The sequence below is a fragment of the Microplitis mediator genome, chromosome 1 (assembly GCF_029852145.1).
Source record: "Microplitis mediator isolate UGA2020A chromosome 1, iyMicMedi2.1, whole genome shotgun sequence".
Lineage (NCBI taxonomy): Eukaryota > Metazoa > Arthropoda > Insecta > Hymenoptera > Braconidae > Microplitis > Microplitis mediator.
Window position 1 is genome coordinate 27,133,180 of NC_079969.1, and position 25,017 is coordinate 27,158,196.

The window sequence follows — 25,017 nt, forward strand, 5'->3', positions numbered from 1 at the left end:
ACAAAATCAATGCACAAAATCAAATTTCAAAAAACAAAAAATTGTTACAATAATTACTGCTGTATGATTGATCAATAGAAAGATTTGTGATCCAACATGGCCGACGCAATCATTTCCAATAATAAAATTTGACCAATCATCTTATTGAAGCTTAGGAACAATCGTTCGCATGTGACGCGATCAATAAAAAATTGCGATATTGTTTCGAATTTTATACAATAGATGGGAGGGCTCTTTTAGAAGATCAATGACACGCAATTTTCCTATCCAATTTTTTCGATAATTAAGATTTTAAACCTCAAACAGATATTTCTTAACGTTCTTCTAAATCTTTACAAAAGGTGAGGCAATTATTTTTTTGTAATTTATAATTTGTTTCCGAAAACGATTTATTTATAATTCCTTTAATCGTATAAGTGCAAAGATATCGCGCTTCCTTATTTGAAATCTACAGGTGTTTAAGCTTTTCAAAGAGATTCGTGCCTTCAATTTTTGGCGCGAAATTTTCTAAATTCAAATGTAATTTATTCTTAAGTGATTTTTATGATTATTCATGCTCATTTATTATATATCAATCAATATTCTTGATTAATTAGCTATTTGCACGGGTAAACTTTTGTAATTAATTATAAATAATTAATAATTAAGATTCCAAGCCGTATTAATTTTTTGTGACCAATTCAGGAAAGAGTTCATCAAATATTAATAAACGCTTTATTAAACATTAGGAAACGCGTTCATAAAATGTTAGTAATCAGTTTATCAACTATTAATTAACGGTATATCAAATTTTGATAGATTCGAAAAGATATAGTCCACATTAAGGAAAAAAATGATTATGTATAGTAATATATAGTTATAATAGTGTGGAATTATATTATATTACATCGTATAAATTACGACTATAAAACGTAGCTGATAAAAATCCATGTATAATGTATAAATTTAATTATATTAAGTTGATATATCTTTATTTATAATTCGATGTCGATGTCCCGTTTGATTATTTGTTCTATTCGTTCATCTGACTGTCAATTGCCATAACCTCAAAGATGAAAATGAGGTAATAATGTTACTGACAGTTTTCAATAATATAAATTTATTAAAAAATTTTTTTAAAACAACATTGTATCATTCAGCTCTTTTTGTTGTGTGCTAATTTTGGTTTTAATTAAATTCTTATTTTTTGATTAGAGAATGAAAGGAGTACTGTCAACGGCAATACGTGATGCATGTATTCTAATTGCTGATGGACCTGATGCACTAGAATATTGTCTAGTTGTTTAATGTCGTCATTGGCTACTAAATAAAAAAGACATTTCCTTGGTCTTTGAGTACCAGCAACATGACACTTTTCGAGCAGAGATCTGGCACAAGATATTACGTTAGTATCTCCAACTAATTTCTGCTCCAAGATCAGCCCACGAAACTGTATCAACATGTCTTAAGCAAGATGTTTTCAATATTCTTGCAGAATTTTTAAACTACAATATAACACTAAGTTCTTTTTATAAGTCGTACACAAGACTTGTAATGTGAAACTTTATATCTGTGTCTGCAGCAATATTCATAGTAATATAAAGAAGTCGACAGCCAGTGTACTGGTGACCAGGTTCGGGCAAGATTGCTAGAAGATTGTCTTGTGTACGTTATCTTGGGTGTCCATGTGGTATCTATTAAAAAATTATTGTGATCAGTATCAATCAGCAACTTGTGACAGGAAACTTTGTTGGTAATTTTTTCATCATTCGATTTTTTACTGGTGATTGTACATTTTATCTCAAGAAGAGATCCATTAGATATTATTGCGGTTTTTAAATTTTTATTAATATCTTATTTTATACGTAGTATAAACTACATTGTCTTGCTTGCCTTTAAAATCATTAAGACTTATTTAAACATACTTTTAAATCTTTTTTGTTAATCTTCGTTAAATTACTTTTTTTGTAAGGTGAAGTATCCATTGATTAAACCATTGTAATCTAAATTGTTTGTTCTTTTTACCACGAGCTGATATACAATTTTTTTTCTTTATTGAGCGACTCACTTTTATTTCGGCTGAAAGGTTTTTTCTTTTAAGTCAAGTAGTTGCTATTTTATTAAATGAACTTTCAGTAAACATTAGATTTGTTATTTTTATTGCTTTTCTTTCAAGAAATCTTTCGATTGCCAATATCTCTCGCTATCATTTTATTTGAATAAGTTTTATATTTTGTCTTATGATTTTATTTTTTTATAGCCGGTGGTTCTACTGAAAATTTTTATTTTTCATCTTAATGCTGGTGACTTATAATTTTAAAAAATAAATATCCATTATTTTTAAAATTGATGAGTGGGGCAGTAGAAGAGTACAGCGATTTATTATTTTTAATCTTCTCAGCTGATGCTAGAGCATTAAACTATTGAGATAATTATCTCAAAAAGAAAATACAGGTAAATTTTTTTTTTAAATCAATTGTATTTATTGGTTTTATATTAATTACAATATTTGCTTTACAGATTTTTATAAGATATCGACTGGAATCATTTTACAATATACATTTTATTAATTTAAAATTAATTTGGATACTTGAGTTAAATATTATAACAGGGTTAAATATTATCTAGACAAAAAATATTAACGTGAGACAAGAGCACACTAATCATTGATTCGATAGAGAACGAGGTTGAAATTTAAATTATTTTTCCTATATTAGCATAGCAACTATTACTATGTAGACATTAGAACTTTTCCTATATCAACATAGAGAAATTCTTTATAGAAATATATGAAAGAATATTATGTTACACGGAGAAAAATGGAAACAAAAAATGTACGAATTTTTATTATGCTGTCAACCAAACTTTAAACAGGAAGTTGTGGCGTCAAAAAATTATTATGCTGCACTATAATTATTATTGTGAGACTCTAAAAATTTTTTATCTTCTACTATAATTCCCAATTTATAAAAATAATATTAATTATATATAATTTGTCAATAATTTTTAAGTGTATAATATTTTTTGTAGTGTGACATAACAATTGTTTGGCAACTCAACTACCTGTTTCAAGTATAACAAAAATTCGTAGATTTCGTAGGTCCATTTATCTCCGTTTACATGAGAATTTTTCCTATAATAAATAGAAAATAAGAATAAATAGAATAGTTAACACTAAAATTTTTCCGATTTCAAACATAGGAATTATTGCTATGTTAACATAGGAAAAATTCTTATGTAAAAAAAAGTTATAAAAGAATAAGATTTTCTTTTTATTTTCTATATAGTTGAGGCAATTGTATTTTTTAGTAACAAAATAGCTAAACAAAAATACGTATACGAGATAGATTATGGATGAGACAAATCATGTACTTTTAGATTACTGAAATAATCGGTAATATGGTGATCAAACCTATTACTATTAGCCTATGTTATCCCTGGCGGTTTTGAATCACCCTGGAAACAGCCTGGAAACATCCTGGGAGTGGAAACACGGTGCAATCACGGTGGATCCAGGGTGGTAACACGGTGGGTTTGTGCCATTTTATCACCGTGTATACACCGTGGAATCAGGGTGGGTACACCGTGTAACCACCCCGGAATCAGGGTGGGTACATCGTGTAACCACCGTGATTCCACCCTGATTCCAGGGTGATTCAAAACCGCCAGGGACAAGGGAATTATTTCTATGGTAAAATTTAAATTTGCCTATGTTACATAGTAAAAATTATTATGCTAACAAAGGAAATATTGCTATGTAACATAGAAAAATTATGTACTTATTTTTTTTCTCTGTGTATTTTACAAACTATTTTATCGAAATTTTCAAGTGTTCAAAACTGGCCCCAAAGTGGCTAAAAACAGTAAATTTACGTTATGAACCATTACCATATATAACTTCAATAATTCAGATACACATTAAATAAAATTTAATCTCAACTTGTAAATTTTTAAAACACAAATTTTTTTAAAATTCATTATTTCAATTAACTTTATAAGATATCAGAATCTCATAAATTTATAGTAGACCGTATTGATAAATTGAATATAGAAACGAAATAGAAAATTTAAAAGATGGTTAGTCTTAAAGGTCTCATCATTTACAAGTCGTTAATTTTAACGGAAACGTGTAAATTTTATCAATACCTTTTTTTATTTTTTTTTTTTTTTCTTTAATAATTAATTTCAAATTTTATAAAAATACGATAAAATTTACAGTACATAGTAACTCTGTATTAACCCTTTCCCGAAAGTTTGAATCGTGTGAGTAACAGTTTAATCGTAGTAGTGCATGCATGCGTCCCCTTCTACTATTTTTTCTGCCCCTTCTCTTCTCAACAGGCTGACGCTCTCTCGCTTTAAGACGAAGACGTACGATTCAAATTGAGAGTAGGGACTCAAGGTCAACCGGGAAAGGGTTAAATTTACATTATCTGTAAAAAAAATCATCATGAATTTTTTTTGACACTAATCTTCACATCTTTGATCCTGTGACAACATTATTCCGAAATTAAGTAAAATAACTATATGAATAATTTTTTTACTCTTTATGAAGACACTGGAAAGGTTGGGGCTTCTCTGTGGCCAGAAGCTCTGAGGTTCTTATACCTGCTAGTATAGTCAGTCATGACCATTCTTCAACATCATTTTAAATATCTGATATATTTTCCCTCTCAACATAAAACTATAAATTCTACCTGAGGCAAACGTAAATCCGACAACGCCGCAGTGAACTCAATGATTCATTAAATCTCTTCTTACTGACAAATAAACTCCAGCGTTGCCACTTTTTCCTTTGCCAGATGTTCAAGTGACAAACTGATTGTAAGCTATTTAAATTATCTACTTTTAAAAAACCTCAAGGAACTTTATCGAAACATTTATTTAATTTAAATTTTATTAATTTACTAAATTTATTTGTTTAGATTCTAAGACCCAGAGAAAATATTATTTTTAGCGGAAATCAAAAAAATTTTTTTTAAATATTTAAAACAAATTACTTACTATTTTTTTTATTATTATTTCGTTCATGTCTCTTAAATTTTCATTAGCACTAGTAATTATTGTGTTCGATTTCATTATTATATTAATTAATAAAGCAAATAATAAAATTTTAAGGCTTTCAATTATAAATAATTAATTATTTAATTATTTAAAGTGAAAATCGGATATAAATTTAATAAAAAAATAATTTTATTTTATTTATAAATTTATAGTTTTACTGTCGACTGAGTCGGATCGATGTCAATTCGGAACTGAACTTAGTTTGTTCAATTGTGCTACGTTCCAGTATGCTCGGTATAACTTGATGCGTGCGCAAATCAAAGGGGGTTTTTATCATCTGTCTCCCATTCACTAACTTAAACTTTAACAAAAATATCTTAGTAATAGTCTAGGAGATGACAGTAAAGTTAGCAGACATTTTAAATTTAAATAAATTTTTTTAAATAGATAAATCATTTAAAAAATATATTTTCAAAAAAATGCACATGTAGAAAATTTAATAAACTATATGTGCAATTTTTCAAAATATTTTTTTTAATATTTATTTTTTTGTTAGAAAGAATCAAAATGTTGTTAAATGTCTGCTAACTTTATTGTCATGTCTGGGAGCTGTATGCATTACCTTTCCGTATATATTATGAGCTCCTGTGCTAAATTACGATTTTTTTTTTATATATTTTGACCCATAAAATCTGAATATTGCGATATTTTCTTGAAAAACTCCGGAATTCAATTATTTAAAATTATTTTTTTGAGGATCAGATATTCCTTTTTAGATATTTTGAGCAATTGAAAAACGAAAGTTGCTCTTATGAAATTTCGCTGATCTCAATAGTTTTTGAGTTGTGAAGTTTTTAAAATCGAAAAAATTCGATATTATTTCATCTAATATATGGGTCATTCCACCAAATAAAATTTTTTTCGGAGTGTGATCTCCCCGAATTTTGTTCATATTTTGTGGAGTGATTCTCTACATCAGAATAAAGATTCCCTGAAGAGTAGAGCTTTTAATATTAAGTACTTTCGTAGTAATGATTTTTTTTTTTTAACTTTTTCATTAATTTTTTTCCATAGTAAAAATATTGTCTATAAAAAAAAAACAAGCATTACATTATTTTATATAAAAAATTCTCAGCTTTTCGATACAAATATTCATTTTTCATTATAAGTTATGGAAGAGCCTCAAAACTTTAATTGAAGGGAACATAGTGATTTTTCTAGCTTTGCGACAATTTTTACTTCAAATTTGATATTTTTTTCCGAAAGTTGAGAATTTTTTTTACAAAAAATATGTCATTTTGGTGATGAGATTATTTTTTTGTTTGAACATAAATAAATTATAAAATCATAATAATTAATTTTACGATTTTTTTTTTCAACGGTAAAACATATTCGTAGAAATTTTCCAAGTTTCGACATTTGAATTTATCCGAGTGCTTCGCGCATCCATCGGATGATTAAATAGTTTACTATCTCTGACATGATACAGAAAAGAGTATTCTTTTGGTTCAATCATTGTTCGTTCTGACGACTCCTTTAATTCTGAAAAATAATTAATGTTATGGTTTTTTGTTATTTAAAAATTTCGATTCGTATTTTTTTACTTAACAAATGATTGAAATAATCACTCAACCATGGCGTCTTTATAAAGACTTAGATTATACATATATGTATACGTTGAAATTTTAGACCTAAAAATAGTAACGAAAGCACTTACAGATTTACAATCAAGAAATTAAAAAAAAAAATTATTTCTTCCGGAATTATTTCTTGTTTAATTTTTCGTCAAATCTCCATCAACTTCGGACTTTTCCGTTTTTTACGCGAATTTCTTTAAAACTGATAAATCATAAAAACAAAAAATATTTTTAAAAATCGCACTAATAGTTTTTTAAATTTTCTACATGTGCATTTTTTAAAAATCATTTACTCTATTTATTAATAATTTTAAATTCAAATTTCGCGCGCGAATCCATTGCTTTGTAACAGCTGACGGTTTGATAGCGGCAGTCAGTATTATCGAAAATGGCAGCAACAGTCCAGATCCTTTTTTACGTTTGTATTAAAACTGAGTTTTAATTCAAACGTCTGCTATAGCAGACATCAGACGAATTTAAAATTACTAATAATAGAGTAAATAATTGATCAAATAAATTTTTTAAAAAATGCGCATTTAAAAAAATTTTGAAATTAATAAGTGCATTTTTTAAAAATATTTTGCACACCTCAAGCGCGAAAGCGCTGCAGATGCTTTATTGACATTTAAATTTATCTACTACTAATAAGTAGTTATTTCCCCTGAGCCATGTGATGACGTGATGACTCAAGTGCTTATTAAACTTCAACTTTTGCTAAGTCCGCAGCGTAAGTTCGAACCCAATGCTCGAAATCGACGAGTTACGTCTTTCTACTCGATTCTAAATAAAATTTCGAATAAATTTATATATTTATGGAAAGCCGTAAAAAGGACGGTGGCGATTTGGTTTTCATCCAGGTCATAAAGTTCTAGGCTACTTAAAGATCTCTGGTTCAAATCCAGGCTGCAGCTATTTTTTATTTTTTTTTTTACTAAAAATTACGCACTGATTTTTTTTTTGTTCGCCACAAATTTGCAAGTAACTCAATAAAAAATTATGATGAACAACGCAGCGGATTTTTGACAATATTAAATTTTTAAATAAATAAATTGAATACTTACAGCGCGAAATTACTTTTTTTTAGCTAAAGGTGTTTTTTTTTCTCCAAATGAACAAAAAAAAACTTCGTTTTTTTATGATCCTGAAGTTAGCAGACAATTAGCAATTTTCGGATTTTTGTTCCACCAAATCAATTACGAAAAAATGAAAAATAAAAAAATGCACATGCAGAAAATTTAAAAAACTACAGGTGCAATTTTTTCAAATATTTTTTTTTTTATAATTCGATGTTTAAAAAATAATCAAAAAATTATTAGACGTCGGCTAATTTCAGTATCATGTTTTTTTAAAGTTTCCAGTTTTCTATTAGAGCTGCTGTTCATACACCAAACCGTAATTTTTCTCGTTCTCTTTTTTCCGCGCAACTTCGCTGTAAGTTATTTCTTACCACAGCCTGAATATGCGCTCACTTCAAAGACCACAGCATCCACCCACATATCGACCGCGCGTTCAAAACCTTATAAAATACCTATGCCACATCTAGTGACTTTGAAATCCCTGAAGTTTGAACCATCTCCGTTATCCTGCATCGCACTGTCTGTCAAAGTACCTCTATACTATATATGTATATATGTAGAATTTTAACAAGTGTCTAGTCAAGAACGTACTCTATCTACTAGCAATGCATTTGTCGGTATTTTTTTGTATTGCACCACTGAAATTTCGTGAGTAGTCCACGCCGTCTGACTAAATTAAATTTAACTGCTTAGTTGATTTGAAATATATATGCTGTACAAACAACGCATATATTTATATATAATATGACATAAAAAAAATTGTTTAACATAATTATTGAATTACATAATGATTGTAAATAAAAAATCGGCATCTAAATATTCTAGAGTGTTCAATAATTAATTATTTAAATACAACAAAACGTGTGTAACATTACCGCCGCCATTGCGCATTCTAATATAATTACGCAAGTACTGTGTTATTAAAAAGTCAACAATGGCTAGTTATGTCACAATGGGTTCAACACGACAGTCTGAGTAAGTGTTATCTAAGAAATTTTTAAAATTAATTTTATTATTATTTTCAATTAATTCAAAAAAAAATTTCAAACAAACGTTCATGTATTTATTTATTTATCAAATGGGCTTTAATTTTTTTAACCCGGGGTCTTGACATTCTCGTGTTTATTGATCAGGACGAGACCATTTTATATTTATTTTTTTATTTTTATTCATTTATTTTATATGGAAAATTTAATTAACAAAATTAGAGGTCAGTTTTCAAAAATTCGAAAAAAAAAAATAAATACAAGAATAAAATCCACGTGACTTAGAATCGTGTCAGTGATGAACATGCGCGCGTTTTTTTTTCAACTTTTATATGGATATTTTTTTTTAAATTTTATTTTTAAAATATTCCAATAGATATAATTAATTTTTGATTTTTTTAGTGAAACAATGGAGGATGATAATGATGATAAAGATGATACGAAGAGGTAAGTAATTATTTTGAAATTTAATTTAAATGGCTTCCGGGTTTAATTGACGATTTTTTTTTTTATTGATTGGGTGGTTTGTTATTTTTATTTTTATTTTGTAGTTAAAAGTTAAATTAATTTCTGTGGGAATTTATTTTCAGGAAGTCACGAAATTTGAGTGAAAAGAAAAGACGAGATCAGTTTAATATGCTGGTCAATGAGCTGGGTAGTATGGTCAGTACCAATACACGTAAAATGGATAAATCGACGGTTTTAAAATCAACAATATTATTTTTAAAAAATCATAATGGTAATTATTCATCTGCTATTATCATGACTGTTATTACAATTATTTATCAAACTATTTTAGTTTATTTTTGTCTTTAAATTCTCTATTAGAAATCTATACCAATATCTCTTCATTAAATTGAATCCTTAGATGCCTTGACGAAATATTTTTATAACAAAAACTACAAGAAAAAATTTAACTGATCAAAAAGATGAAGTTCAAAAACTGCCCCATTACTCCTCCATGAAAAAAATTATTTAAAAAAATATATGTTAAAATATATCAATATAAGGAAGCCTGGGGCACGACGGCCTCCTTAAGCCGGTTATTTTTTTTTTTGTGGCTTTTATCCATCAAATTCGTTTTTTTCCGTCTATTTCGGAAGAATCAGTCGAAATTTTGCAAAATATAAAAAAAAAAATTTTTTTTTTTAATTTTTTTGGGAAGGGAGCGTCGTGCCCCAGGAAAAAAAATTTGTTTCGTTACAATTTTTTTTTCGAGTGGTCCAATGTGCCCCACACATCACATGTTGACCTAAAATATGATAAAAACATCATAGAGGTCATAACTTGACGAAAATAAAAAAAAAAAGTTTACCTAATTTTTGAGGGGGGCCTTCGTGCCCCAGGTTCCCCTATAAAAAATATGTAAAAAAAATATATTTTTTATATATTTAAAATATATACGAAAATCGGCCAAAAGTTAGCTATTGAAAATATATTTTTTTTACATCTTATATATTTTATGTATTTCAACATATATTTTTTTTATAAATTTTTTTCATGGGGGCTAGAATATATTTTTATATAAAATAAAAAAAAATTACAGAAATTGCCGTACGTTCACGAGCCCACGAGATCCAAGAAGACTGGAAGCCGTCATTCCTCTCAAACGAAGAGTTCACTCACCTGATACTCGAAGCATTGGACGGATTTATAATGATATTTTCATCAAACGGTCGCATTTACTACGCATCCGAAAGTGTGAGCTCGCTTCTGGGCTACCTGCCTAGTGAGCTGACCAACTCAAGCATCTACGAGATAACTTACGAAGAAGACCAGTCGCTTCTTTACAACATTCTCCTTAACCCCAGCCCGGTCCTCGACCACCACCAAATAAAAGAAGAGCACCAGGTCTCCTTTACCTGCCACATAAAACGCGGAAGCCTCGACCTCCAAGAAGAGCCGACCTATGAACGGGTTCGTTTCGTCGGTTACTTCCGTTCGAACTCAGACATCGAGTCCCTTTTGCCCAGCAATCGTTACTCCTCGAGCACCAGCGACTCTAAAGTCATTTTCGTCGGCACCGGACGTCTACTTACCCCCCATTTAATTCAATACATGTCACTAGTGGACAGTACCAAGCTAGAATTTACCTCACGCCACAGTCTCGAGTGGAAGTTTTTGTTTCTAGACCATCGGGCGCCTCCAATAATCGGGTACCTGCCCTTCGAAGTTCTCGGCACTTCCGGCTACGATTATTACCACGTCGATGATCTGGACAAAGTCGTCTCTTGCCACGAGTCTCTGATGAAAAAAGGCGAAGGGACTTCATGTCACTACCGTTTTTTAACGAAAGGCCAGCAGTGGATTTGGCTTCAAACCCGATTCTACATTGACTACAATCAATGGAACTCAAAACCTGAGTTCATTGTCTGTACCCACAAAGTTGTGAGCTACACTGAAGTACTTAAACAATTGAAAAAACTAAAAGATGGGCCTAATCAAGAGACAACTGAATCAATAGCTGCAGCAGTGATGACACCTTCTGCAACAAAACAAACACGTTCATCATGGTCACCAAAATCTGGCCGCACTAAAATCACTTCACAAAATATTTACCGAGGTACTGAAGCAGATACTTCGTCTTTGTCAATTAGTCCACAAAGCTTACGACAATCTGTGTCGGCGACACAAAGTCCTAAATCTAAAATACTAGCAAATGCTGTGAAATCTGGCCCAGGACTTAATGGACAAAGACTCGGACTAAATGGACAAGGAACGATAGTTAATGGACAAGTAACATCTAGTAGACAGGAACCAGGAGTTTGTGGCCAAGCTCCAGAGTCTAATGAACAAAATCTTGGCTCTGGTGGACAAGGTCTTGGATCTAGTGGACAAGTGCCAAGATCTAATGGACTAGGGCCAGAGCTTAGTGGACAGGGGCCAGGTCCTAGTGGTCAAATATCTAGACCAGGAAGACAATTAGCTATTGAATTAGTCCCCGATGAAATTTGTAATAATTATATTGAACCAAATTATACGGATCCAATAATATCTGCAGTTCCATCTACAAATTTTTTATCACCAGCACCACCAGTTACCGTAACATTACCCAGTACGATGATCGTTAATCCTCAGTCAATAACAACAGCAATTTCACAAAATCAAATGCAGTCGGAGTTGCAGCGAAAGCATGAAGAGTTACAGCAACTGATAGTGCATCAGCAAGAAGAACTGAGACGTGTTTCCGAACAATTATTGATAGCGCGTTATGGTATTTTATCACCGCTTATAAATACCAATTTGCCCCAATACAACGGGGCTGCTGGGATTGGTAGTGTCGGGAGTGTCAGTGTGACCGGTGCGTGCCAAGGTAATGAAGAAAGAACTGAACTTACTAGTGTCAATGATGTGAGCATCAATATTTTGCCAGTACCAGTTAGTATCCCAGTACCGGTTAGTGTCCCGGTACCCATTTTACCCATGCCCACTTTCCCCCGTTCCCCGACAGTGATCCCGGTCGCGCCGATAGTTATTCCGGCCCAGGTTACTGACAACACAGCGACTGTGCCATTTATTAACCAGAGACTTCTCCAGGAGCCGAGACACGAAGGGATCCAACATTCCCAGCAGGCCCAGGGACGAGGACTGACTGATGCTGGGGAAATGATCAATTACTCAATTGGCCAACAAGATATTATTTACAACAATGCCGAGGCTAGAAATACCCACAGATCGATGATTAATCAATAGCTGGTTAATTAATTAAATTTATGTGGCCAAATAATTTTTTTATGTCGGTATGAAAAGGTTGATAATTATCGTGGCCTTAATGAGTGGAGATAAAAAATTTTAAATGAGATTTATTAATATTATTTTACACATATATAGACAATACTTAAATAAATTTAACAAGTAGTTAATTAAATTTTGTGCTGATTAATTTTAAATTACTGTTAATTATCCCATCGATGAACTAGAAATTGATGGAAAAAAATTTTTTTTAAGTATTTAATAAGTCGGGAAAAGTAATTTAGGTCTTCAGAATTAGATTTTACGGTTACGTGCGTTAATATCCCCGCACAAAATATCCCCGGACATAATATCCCTGCGACAAAATATCCTAGGAACAATATATCTCTGTGACGAACTATAAAAAAAAAATAGTTTTATTATTAGATTCGGTCCATTGCGGAAATTTCAGGGATGGCCTGCAAGGTCTATTGCTTTCTCTTTGCCTATTTAAGCATATAAATAAAAAATTTTCAATTAATTAAAAACATTAGTAGAGAACATTAATTAGCTTATTATCGTGCTGTGCCCTTTTTTCGCGGATTTTGTGTGTGTTTATTTGGAAATAGGCCAACACATAAGCTTGTTATCGTGCTGGGCCCCAAACACGTCACACCCCGAGATTGGGATTTTTCTTCCATCACGATAAAAACTATTGGATGGCATTCCAATACAATTCTTTAAATTTTAAATTTCAAATTCTAACAATAATATATTTACATTGAAACTTATTTATTAATATGATTTTTGAAAGAAATTTTGAACTATTGTGATATTTTGTCGGGTGATATTTTGTCGAGATATTAACGCGTGTCACCAGATTTTACATTAACTTTGGATATAATTTTTTTTTTATTTCGATCTCTGTAGATCTCTGCACTAAAAATCGGGAGTGAATTCGGAGTGGGTACGAATTTTATTTAAATCCGAATTCACTCCGTATTTAATCCGCGTTCACTTTGAAAATTTTTTACAGTCTGAAGATCGAGATAAATTTTAAATTTTAATTTTGAAATTTATGAAAAAAATTTTCAAAAAAATTGATCTCTGGATCTGATAAGATCTAAATTTTTTTTTTGAAGACGAAAGAGAATCGCTTGACTTATAATTAAAAATAAAATAAATTGGGACCAAAGTATGTGTAATTTTTTTTGAAAATTTACTTATACTTTTTTTAGGATAAAATGATAAATATTTTATGATAACTTGTAACGGCATAGAGATGAATTCCATAATTAGTACAAATCTTTATATATTTAATATGATCTCTGACTATTAGAATAATTTAAAAATATATATGTAATATATACATAAGTGTAAATATATATATTTGTATAAGTATTTATATATTTTAAAATTTATACGGTACTCATATTTAAAATGTTATTGATAACAAAATATTTTTCTTGCGCTTAAGAATATTTATGAAGAAAAAAATATTTTTTTGTAAATAATTCATGTGTTAATTAATTTAATTATATAATTATTACTATTGATAAATATATAAATGTATATATACGAAAAATAAATTTATAAACAAAGTATTAATAAAATCGTTTATTTATTTCGCTATATCACCAACGAATGACTTATATAATAATCATAATTATAAAAAAATTTTTAACTATAGATGATTACGATGAAACTTAATCAATAATTTTAATTAAATGCAAGTTAAAATTATTAATTTTTCAATTTTTTAAACGCGTCCATCAATATTTCCATCTCTTGATTTACATTAATAATTAACTCCTCGATCTGATATTTGCTGTCAATTATGTTGATACTCTGAGTGTATGGGTCGTATCTTACTCCAAACTTTTTGGGTATCGTTTGTGCGAATTTCCTTTAAAAAAATTAAAAAAATTAAATTATAAATTATTTTTTATTTATGTACAGATAAAAAAAAAGTATGGCTGATATTGATCGAATATTTTAATTTTATTTCTGTATTGGAAAAACTAAAATATTTAAAAAATAAAATTCATTTGAAATTTAAAAAATCAAAAGTTCAAAAAAATACCCGCCAATTTTTGAATCTCTAGTCATTTACTAATAAATTCAATTGCCCCCCCCCCCTATGCTTTTAAAAAAAAACTTTTTATTTACTTCACACATAAAATCGAAGTTAGCCGACGTCTAATAATTTTTGAATTTTTTTTAAACAATTAATTTAAAAAAAAAAATATTTGAAAAAATTGCACCTATAGATTTTTGAATTTCCTAGATGTGCATTTTTTTAGTTTTTTTTTTTTTTGTAATTGATCTCTTGAAAAATAATCTGAAAATTGTTAATTGTCTGCTAATTTCAGGATCATGAATTCGGCTGACGTCTAATAATTTTTGAATTTTTTTTTAAACAATAAATTACAAAAAAAAAAATATTTGAAAAAATTGCACCTATAGATTTTTGAATTTCCTAGATGTGCATTTTTTTAGTTTTTTTTTTTTTTTGTAATTGATCTGTTGAAAAATAATCCAAAAATTGTTAATTGTCTACTAACTTCAGAATCCTGAATTTGGCCGACGTCTAATAATTTTTGAATTTTTTTTAAACAATAAATTACCAAAAAAAAAATATTTGAAAAAATTGCACCTATAGATTTTTGAATTTCCTACATGTGCATTTTTTTAGTTTTTTTTTTTTTTTTTGTAATTGATCTGTGGAAAAATAATCCGAAAATTGTTAATTGTCTACTAACTTCAGAATCATGAATTTGGCAGACGTCTAATAATTTTTGAATTTTTTTTTAAACAATAAATTACCGAAAAAAAAATATTTGAAAAAATTGCACCTATAGATTTTTAAATTTTCTACATGTGCATTTTTTTAGTTTTTTTTTTTTTTGTGATATATCTGTTGAAAAATAATCCGAAAATTTTTGATTGCCTACTAACTTCAAAATCATACTCCATACGCGATTTTTTTTTTTTTTTTCAAAACTCCAGAACTTGTGACGGAGATAATTCAGATAAAAATAAAAAATCCATATTCTCTCCTGATTTTTTCGCGTATACTTACAATATTTTTTCTTTTCCATCCTCGAAGTCTTCAGCGACATAGTAAACAGGCTGGTACTCGGTTATCGGATATTTCTGTAATACAGTTTTCGCTGGATCAAAAGCTCTAAGCTCTGGTTTCCCACTGAGGGCATACTCGAGCTCGCCAAAGGACGACAAAAGTCCTGCTCCGTAAGCTTTCAGTTCCCCTTGTTGTCGACACAATCCGAACTCAACCGTGAACCAGAAACACTATAAACAAAGTTAATAACGCAAATATTTACTGCAAATATTGTTTACAACATTGTTTCAAAGAAAACTGAATTATCACACAGTTCAAAGATCAATCGATAAATCATCATCAATTGTCTGTTCAAAGGCATGATAACAATAATAAAAATAATAAAAAATACGATGGCAACTTTGTTGATATCTCGAGCAGTAATAATGATAACAACAAATAGAGAGAAACGAAATAATCGATAACGTACAGTGGCAAGTTTTTCAATGTACTCATCTGGGGCTCCCAGAGATGCCAATCCAATAACTTGAGAAAATTGAGCAAATGCCGGATCAGCGAGCATCGGCGCGTGACCTAGAACTTCATGACAGACATCAGGCTCCGGAGTATACAATGGCTTACTGCTGTGTCTGATATATTGGGTACTATGGAACACTCTGAATGCTAGTCCGGCTAGAAAGTCACGTGAAGACAATAATCCAGCTACTGGTCGTAAAATAAATCCGGTGCAATCTATATTTCAAAAAAAAACAACAATAACAACAATAGCAAACATTAATGAATTCGTGATATATAAATATGTATAGGGTGGTCGTTAAAAATTAAATATTCTTAGGCGGCCCATAAAAAGCTTCTTTGTAGTGAAAAAATACGTGGGGAATTTGGTTTTTTCATTTAAAGTAAAAAGAACACGTGCCGCAGGACGATCAAAGTTCATTTTTCGATACCATCGCGGTTTTTTTAAAATATCTCATGAAATATGCAGATTAAAGGAAAAAATCATAGGAACAATTTTGTAGGAAATTAAATTCTTGACAAAAAAGGTCTTATTCATTTTTTTTATAAAATGTATATTTATGAAGATATTTTTAAAAAACTTTTTTAGATCTTATCAATCCTTAAAATGCTCAAATCACTTCAATACGGAGTAGGGTGGAAGTTAAAAATTAAATATTCTTAGGCGGCCCATAAAAAGCTTCTTTTTAGTGAAAAAATACCTGGGGAATTTGGTTTTTTCGTTTGAAGTAAAAAGAACACGTGCCGCGGAACGATCAAAGTTCATTTTTCGATACAATCGCGGTTTTTTTAAATATCTCATGAAATATGCCGATTAAAGGAAAAAATTATAGGAACAATTTTGTAGGAAATTAAATTCTTGACAAAAAAGGTCCTATTCATTTTTTTTATAAAATGTGTATTTATGAAGATATTTTAAAAAAACTTTAGATCTGATGAATTGGGCGTTTTAAGGATTACAAATTTTGAAAATAACTTTTTTCTAAGTATACAGAAACTATAACAAACATTAAGGATTGATATCTTACGAGTTGATGTGTAAGAAGTTGTCTATATTTAAGGGCACACGTTATTTTTAACATTCGTTATCCTTAAAATGTCCAATTGATAAGACCTAAAAAAGTTTTTTTAAAATATCTTCATAAATACACGTTTTATAAAAAAAATGAAGATGACCTTTTTTGTCAAGAATTTAATTTCCTACAAAATTGTTTCTATGATTTTTTCCTTTAATCTGCATATTTCATGAGATATTTAAAAAAACCGCGATTGTATCGAAAAATGAACTTTGATCGTTCCGCGGCACGTGTTCTTTTTACTTCAAACGAAAAAACCAAATTCCCCAGGTATTTTTTCACTAAAAAGAAGCTTTTTATGGAGCGTCTGAGAAAATTTAATTTTTAACGACCACCCTAATGTATATGACTATTAAAAACTTTAAGCAGTGGTTTTGCAGTCATGAATTGTCAAGGCAGAATAAAATTCGCGATTATTTTCATGGCGAAAAAAAAAATCATGGGCATTTTAAATTTATTGTACGTCGGCAGGGGAGTGTCAGAAAAACCTGCTGGGATTTAGACACTGGGTATTTAGGTTTTATAATTTTATTTTAAATATTTTCAGTTACTTTATAAGACAGATTATTTTTTTAAAATATTTTTTCAAGCTTAGGTCCATAAATATAAAGTTATTAAACTTGTGAATAAATAACAACATGACTTAAAATTACGATGGTTAAAAAAAAGTATTTTTAAGGTGTGTTGTTATTATTTTCCTGGGTAATAAAAGCTGTAGATTATTTTATTCCTGCAGTAGATGTTTTAAGATTATAGAAATTAAAGCGCCACGCGGTTGCTCGTACACCGATTCAGATTTATTTAGTCTCTACTTGGGTAATTAGTTAGCAAAGAGTAGACAAAACGTTCATATAAATATTTATAAATTATAAAACCTTCAAAGGAAGGAAGTCAACAAATATTTAAACAAATTTTTTTGTGAGGAGAAATACCTCGAGCCTAAATAAAATAATAAAATAAATTACTGTCTGATAAAATACATAAAATAAAAAATAAAAGGTTATTATGCTCAACAAAAGTTAAATTTATTATTCTAAAATTTGGGTCCAAACTCTAGTTCCAGCCCTTGCCCAATCATGCAACCCATCGCGTTCACTTGGAATCCCGAGTCGAAATATTAAAACCCCATGTGAGCCTTGTAGAGCCTGAACCTTTTGATGTATTTGCCGCCTCGATTTTAAAACCTTTTGCAACCTAACTCGCCTGAAATTCGGGTAAGGAGGAGTGAATTTGGAACTTTTAAAAATGAGACAGATTAGAACTTCGAATGGAACTTTTTTGGAACGTTAGTAATTTTAATGATAAAAAAAAGTTTTTATGAGCAAATTTACAGTCAAAAAAGGAGGTTCTTGGAACTTTTTTGGAATGCCTATTTTAGTCCATAAAAAAGTCAAAAGTGGTGATTCTGGAACTTTTTTGGAATATCCATATAAAATTCCAAAAACGTCCTCTTTTGACTCCAAATTTACTCATAAGAACTTTTTTTTTGCCATCAAAATTATTAACGTTCCAAAAAAGTTCCATTCCAAATTCTAATCTGTCTCATTTTTAGAAGTTCCACATGCGGAACTTTTTTGGAACGAATTTTTTTTACACGAGAACAAAAGTGAAATTTATTATTCTAAAATTTGGGTCCAAGCTCTAGTTCCAGCCCTTGCCCAATCATAGATCCCATCGCGTTCACTTGGAATCCCGAGTCGAAATATTAAAACCTTATATGAGCCTTGTAGAGCCTGAACCTTTTGATGTGGGTATTTGCCGCCTCGATTTTAAACCCTGTTGCAACCTAACTCGCCTGAAATTCGGGTCAGGAGAAGTGAACTAGGGTTTAGTTCGATTTAAAACTCTGTTTCATCCTAGTACGCCTTAAATAAATTCGAAAAATAATGAACCAGGGTTTAATTTGAAATTTAAGACTCTGTTTCAACCTAACTCGTCTGAAAACGAACGTATGTAGGCGCTACTGGACTGAAATAGGGTTTAATTTAAATGGAGTTCTATCTTCTAAAACCCATCTCACCCTGACGTTCAAACTAAAAACTATACTAGGTTGAAACAGAGTTTAAGTTAAAAAAAATTTCGACTTGGAAATAATTGAAAGATTTCCCAGTTTATAAGAAAAATATAATTGAATAAATTACCTTTCAAAAAACTAGATATGTCTTGAAGCTGGGGTATGTTATCTTCCCGGTATCCACAATTTTCAATCAACAACGGAAACACATGATTATGTTCACGACACGCATATTTTGGATACAACTCAGTCAGTTTATTAAAGACAACTCCCCATGTTGCTGTTTCTTCTTGCGTGTAATCAACGCGCGGAATTTTTTCTCCACTGTAATTATTAATGAGAAAAGTTATTTATGAAGACAAGTATAATTCTCACTTTATTAATATTCAAATTTCGTATTTTCATTTACATATCGTGTGCATGTAATTAATGGATACCAACCAGCTTATTAATTATTGTGAAGTAAATAATTACGTATCATAAATACATGTATATGTATGTAGAAAAATAAAACTTACTGTTTGTAGTTGAAGGCTATGTCTGCAAAATACTTTCTCCGTGATCGGTAAACAGGATCTGTAAAACCGGGATGATCTGCATCTAATTCAGCTCCATAAGTCAATATTTGATTTGCGAATTTATCGAGATCGCGGATTCTTCGCGGAAACCAGGGCACTGAATCCATATTATTCTTATGATTCCTTCAATAAAAAAAGTTTAATCAGCATCACAGTAATCTTCTCGGTTAAAAAATATAAAAAATTATATTGAACATCGCAATTTCAACATTTTTAAATTCAAATTGCTTTTCATCATTTTCTTTTTTCCAATAAATTTTCATGAGAAATTTAATCTCGTTAATTAATTTATTAATTAATTATTGGAATCGCTTATAAATTAGGAAACGGAAGTTGGCCGACATCTGATAATTTTTGGATTTTTTTTTAACAATAGATCATTAAAAAAAAAAAATTTGAAAAAATTGCACCTATAGTCTTTTAAATTTTCTGCATGTGCATTTTTTTAGTTTTTTTTTTTTTTGTAATTCTCCAGTGAAAAAAAAATCCAAAAATTTCCGATTGTCTGTTAACGTCTGGATCATTAAATTAGGAAACAGAAGTTGGAAGATATCTGATAGTTTTTGGATTTTTTTTAAACATTAAATCATTAAAAAATAAAATATTTGAAAAAATTGCACCTGTAATCTTTTAAATTTTCTACATGTGCATATTTTTAGTTTTTTTTTTTTTTTGTAATTCTCTATTAAAAAAAAAATCAAAAAATTTCCGATTGTCTGTTAACGTCTGGATCATTAAAGTAGGAAACGGAAGTTGGCTGACATCTGAAAATTTTGTGGATTTTTTTTAAACAATAAATCATTAAAAAAAAAAATATTTGAAAAAATTGCACCTATAGTCTTTTAAATTTTCTACATCTGCATATTTTTAGTTTTTTTTTGTAATCCTCCAGTAAAAAAAAATCCAAAAATTTCTGATTGTCTGTTAACTTCTGGATCATTAAATTAGGAAACAGAAGTTGGCCGACTTCTGATAATTTTTGGATTTTTTTTAAACATTAAATCATTAAAAAAAAATATTTGAAAAAATTGCACCTGTAGTCTTTTAAATTTTCTACATGTGCATTTTTTTAGTTTTTTTTTTTTTTTGTAACTCTCCAGTGAAAAAAAAATCCGAAAATTTCCGATTGTCTGTTAACTTCTGGATCATTAAAAATTTCTTAAGTCAATAAATTTAAAAAAATATTTATTTTAAATTTTAAATAAAAAATTTATTGTTTATTTTTTTTTTTTTTTTGTTCTTACAAATACCTCGATATGATGGAAAAATAACCGGACTGTGCCTTAACAGCTTCGATAGCGGCCCCAAGATTTCCCCCAGGTGTACATTCGACCACAAATTCATATCCGTTAACTTTACGCACAGAGCTGCGCGACTCGATGTACGACAAGTTAACTTTATGTTCCTGTAAAATATTTATAATTAATAATAAACAAATGAAACCCATCTGTGAAAAAATAAATAAACGTACAGCCCAACCCAAGTGTGAGAATAAACATGAAAATATTAAATTGCATGCAATCAAAAAAATGTTAAATAACCCGCGAGTTCTTGCTGAATATTTGAAATTAAACATAAAAAAATTTTAATTAGTAAAAAAATTCAATAGAACGGAATTGAAATAAAATAAAATACATATTGAAAAAGTGGAGTAAAAAACGCCGTGGGGCTTAAACTCGCAGATGATGTATAGAATATATAAAAATAAATATATAAATAAAATGGGTGTAGAAAAAAATATGAAAATAAAGTGTACATTAAATATATATTGAGAGAAGTACATACACTAAATATCTGTAAATATTTCCCAAGAGCTCCGACTTCGTCTTCTTCTTTTGGTGAAAATATTAAACACGTACTGCGAGATGAATCTCGCCCTTCTTTTATGTAGTTGCCTCCTTCCATTAGTTTTGGCTGGAAATTCAATTATTATTATCGTTATTTAATTTTTTTTATTATAAACATCATTACAGTGTAATTACAGTCATCCGCTTCGCATTTACTCCGCGTTCGCTCCGATAATTTTTTAAAGTATATATATATATCTGTATTTTTTAATCGTAACCCATATTCATTCACCCTTTTTACAGTCATACATATTTATTGACAATTTTTATATATAAAAAATTATCTGCATGACAAATTATCTCATTAGATCACCCAATTTTAAATTTATTTTCGGGGTTAATGCGATTATTTAAAAAATAATTGTCAATATTTCCATCCAATGCAGTAATTAAGTTATAAATAAAATTTTTCGTTATATTGCGATGTGAGTTGATTCTAGTTTTAGTCGAATTGCTCTGTTAATTGACGAATTTGTGCCTTTGTACGATCTCAGATTTTTTTAGGCGAAAGTTAATTCAATTTAAATTTCGCGCCAAAAAATGATTTTTCTTCCCCATAAATATATTTAAATGATATTGTTAGTTGTGATTTATTTTTGTTTAGAAAAAGGAAATCTGACCCATTCAAGTCAAGTACAAAAAAAATTAAAGTCAAAATTTTTATTGTTGAAATGATTTAAATAATTTTGTGACGGTTATTATATTCATCAAAAATTCGATAAACAAATTAATTTTTGATGTCATTAGATTATTTATTTCACGCTGAAAAATCGACGGTGGTTAGAGTCGATTTAGGGTTTAGACCCAGGGTTTGGTTAAATTGGGTTAGAAATCCACGAGTTCAGTTCTTTAGAGCATGGGTTCGATCCCGATGCTGTGCAGACCCACCAAGTGACTGATTACGAGTAAAATTTAAATCTCTGATTCAATATTAAATTTTTTTTAACTTCCTCTAAGAAAATTGAAAAATTCTTTTTATGAAAATGTGTCCCCTTTTGTAAATTCCACTACTTATTTAAGATTAAAAACCAAAAAAAAAGTGAACGGCAAAAGATATGAGATTTCACAGCGAGAAAATTCTCGAAAACTCTTCTTCGGTATTTTAAAGTCTACACCCCGAGATGCTTTTACTCAGGCAGTTATTTTGCTACTTATTATTATTTTTCGTTGTTACTGTTATCGTTAGAGCCCCTCTTTTAAATTCATAAATGTTGTGTTTCATAATAATTATTTCTTACTTCAATAATATCTACAGACATCATTACTTCTAGAGAGTTTAAAAAATAAAATCCAAAGTTAATAACAAATTATCACTCACAACTTTTTTCTTAACAACTTATACTTAAAAAAAAAAATTCTCGCTATAGAATAACAATAATGTATCAAGAATAATATTTAAACTAATCTTGTAATCATGTTTCACCAGCTAATTTATAGATCGATATCCCTTCCATTATTATATTTACCCACTCTTACAACGTCACTCTTTTCCCACTTGTTAAACTTTTTTTCTAAACTATTTATTTAAACATATCCAGTTGACTTTCATCAGCTCTTTTCGACATCGAGATCAAGAGATTGATGTGTAATATATATATATATTACTTTAAACATAACATCTGTCATTTTTCATTACCATAAATATACGCTCGATAAGGAAAACTCAATCAAGGTTAACATATTTTCTATATGTATTTTTCCATCAACAGAAAATTAACATCATCATCTAAGACTGGGAATTACTAATTATTCACTTATTTATTTATTTGGAAAAAAATAATTATCCGTATTACCCGGTTTTACATGATTTCGTAATTTTACCTAAAGTGATTATGTGACCTTCATATTTTTTCTTATCTTTTTTAGTGAAATCTGCTGATGTAATTTTACAGTTATATTAAATCAGAAAAATTAACTTTACCAGTATGGAAGTTTCTTTAGAAATTTTTTTTTTTATTTAAATAATTTATCACTTATTTTTATTACACTGTAAAAAAATTGGGAAGAGAACACGGATTAAATCTGGAGTGAATTCGGACCGGATGACTTTCTTTTTTTGATCCTCTCGGAGTAAAATTTACTTTGAAGGGGACTATTTTAATATGAAACTTCAAATTGATGTGAAATTTACTCCGAAAGGGAGTATTTTAATATTAAAATCTGAATGAAAGTGAAATTTACTCCAAAGAGGAGTTTATTTTAATACGAAACTCTAAACCGAAGTGAAATTTACTCCGAAGAGGAATTTATTTTAATATAAAACTCTGAATCAGAGTGAAGTTTACTCCGAAGGGGAATTTATTTTAACATAAAACTCCAAATTGAAATGAAATTTACTCCGAAGGGGAGTATTTTAATATTAAAACTCTGAATCACAGTGAAATTTACTCCGAAGGGGAGTTTATTTTAACAGGAAACTCGATATCAAAGTAAAATTTACTCCGAAAGGAAATTTATTTCAATATGAAAATTGAAATTGAAGTGAAATTTACTCCGAACATGAGTATTTTAATATTAAAATCTGAATGAAAGTGAAATTTACTCCGAAGAGGAGTATTTTAATATGAAACTCCAAATCGGAGTGTATGCGGATTAAAATAAAATCCAAATTACTCCAATTAAATGACAAACTCTCTATTTACTCCATATGCGGAGCGATTTTTTGTAAAAACTCCGAGCGACGGAGTGAAGTTGAATTCAAATCAAATCCGTAATCACTTCAAGTTTACTTCCGATTTTTTACACAGTATAAATATAAAAAAATAATAATGATAAGTACTTATTTATTGATTTCAATGTCAGTAAACAAAAAAAAAATATGTAATTGATTTTCCTTATACAGAAAAAATAATAAAAAAATTTTAAATAATTCATAATAATTTTCCTTCAAGGAAATGATAATGATATAAATTTATTTAAAAAAATACGGATAAATAAACATAATTTTATTGTGTAACAGTAAAATTCATCGAATAGATAATTAATTCCGTCGTATTATAAATAATAAACAACATCAAGAAATAATAGAAAAAAATAATTGATAAACTCACTTTATCAGGTGGTGAACTACTGAGTAATTCTTCACCATCCCCATTATCTTTAGCACGAATAATATTTTTTCCCTTACTCGCGTTCATTTTCACAAATGAAATTTAAACCAACAAAAAAAATGAAATTTTTCGGTAGTAATTAAAAAAAATGGGTAACGTGTAACTGATGCCAAGTCAATAACAACTGATCCCATTCATCAGGCAGTCAATTTATTTTATTCATAACGAAACACAAGAGCTCATTGTCAAAACTTGCGAAATTTGATATTATATCTTTTTTATAAATATAGTAATAATATGTTGCGTTATAAGGTTAAAGATATATTATTAAAGTTATCAAGTTTAATAAAACAAACATTTTTTGTTATTTAATTCCGCGGCTTGACAATTTATTAAATAAAAGCAAAAAAAAAGCTCTTGATAAAAAATTTTTTAATTAAAAAAAATAATCTGGATGAGTGTATGAGTATATTTTCAACATTTAACATCTCAAAAAAAAG

General features: G+C 29.2%; 3 protein-coding genes and 1 long non-coding RNA gene across 10 annotated transcripts in view; 2 read left to right on the forward strand and 2 right to left on the reverse strand.

Annotated features, from left to right (window-relative positions):
• The window catches only part of LOC130670805 (uncharacterized), a 35,440-nt gene extending 30,224 nt beyond the window's left edge, over positions 1–5,216 (reverse strand). The window contains exon 1 of the mRNA XM_057474361.1: positions 4,984–5,216. The gene's annotated coding sequence lies outside the window, so the exon portion shown is untranslated. The remainder of the gene's footprint in view (positions 1–4,983) is intronic.
• LOC130670919 (uncharacterized) lies at positions 230–5,033 on the forward strand. 5 transcript variants are annotated; one of them, XR_008990450.1, is made up of 5 exons: positions 721–1,063; positions 1,195–1,732; positions 2,240–2,433; positions 2,500–4,803; positions 4,905–5,033. It is a non-coding gene; the product is annotated as an uncharacterized LOC130670919 (long non-coding RNA). The 5 variants fall into 5 exon arrangements; XR_008990454.1 differs by having other exon boundaries at positions 737–1,063; positions 2,500–2,665; positions 4,535–5,013; XR_008990451.1 differs by having other exon boundaries at positions 747–1,063; positions 1,195–1,384; positions 1,475–1,732; positions 2,500–5,017.
• A 3,022-nt stretch (positions 5,217–8,238) lies between the features above and the next one.
• On the forward strand, positions 8,239–13,811 carry LOC130670818 (circadian locomoter output cycles protein kaput-like). The gene is made up of 4 exons (XM_057474371.1): positions 8,239–8,671; positions 9,085–9,129; positions 9,273–9,421; positions 10,229–13,811. The coding sequence occupies exons 1-4, from the start codon at positions 8,631–8,633 to the stop codon at positions 12,373–12,375; spliced, it is 2,382 nt and encodes a 793-aa protein (XP_057330354.1). The 5' UTR covers positions 8,239–8,630; the 3' UTR covers positions 12,376–13,811.
• Positions 13,812–14,057: 246 nt separating this feature from the next.
• Positions 14,058–24,669, reverse strand: LOC130670893 (protein henna). 3 transcript variants are annotated; one of them, XM_057474510.1, is made up of 8 exons: positions 24,518–24,669; positions 21,406–21,534; positions 20,871–21,025; positions 19,561–19,743; positions 19,170–19,366; positions 15,906–16,168; positions 15,437–15,666; positions 14,058–14,260 (listed from the first exon to the last, which is right to left on the reverse strand). In XM_057474510.1, the coding sequence occupies exons 1-8, from the start codon at positions 24,602–24,604 to the stop codon at positions 14,098–14,100; spliced, it is 1,407 nt and encodes a 468-aa protein (XP_057330493.1). In that variant the 5' UTR covers positions 24,605–24,669; the 3' UTR covers positions 14,058–14,097. The 3 variants fall into 3 exon arrangements, with proteins under 3 accessions (XP_057330493.1, XP_057330501.1, XP_057330509.1); XM_057474518.1 differs by lacking the exon at positions 24,518–24,669 and adding an exon at positions 22,706–22,865; XM_057474526.1 differs by lacking the exon at positions 24,518–24,669 and adding an exon at positions 22,786–22,804.
• Between the last annotated feature and the right edge of the window lie 348 nt (positions 24,670–25,017).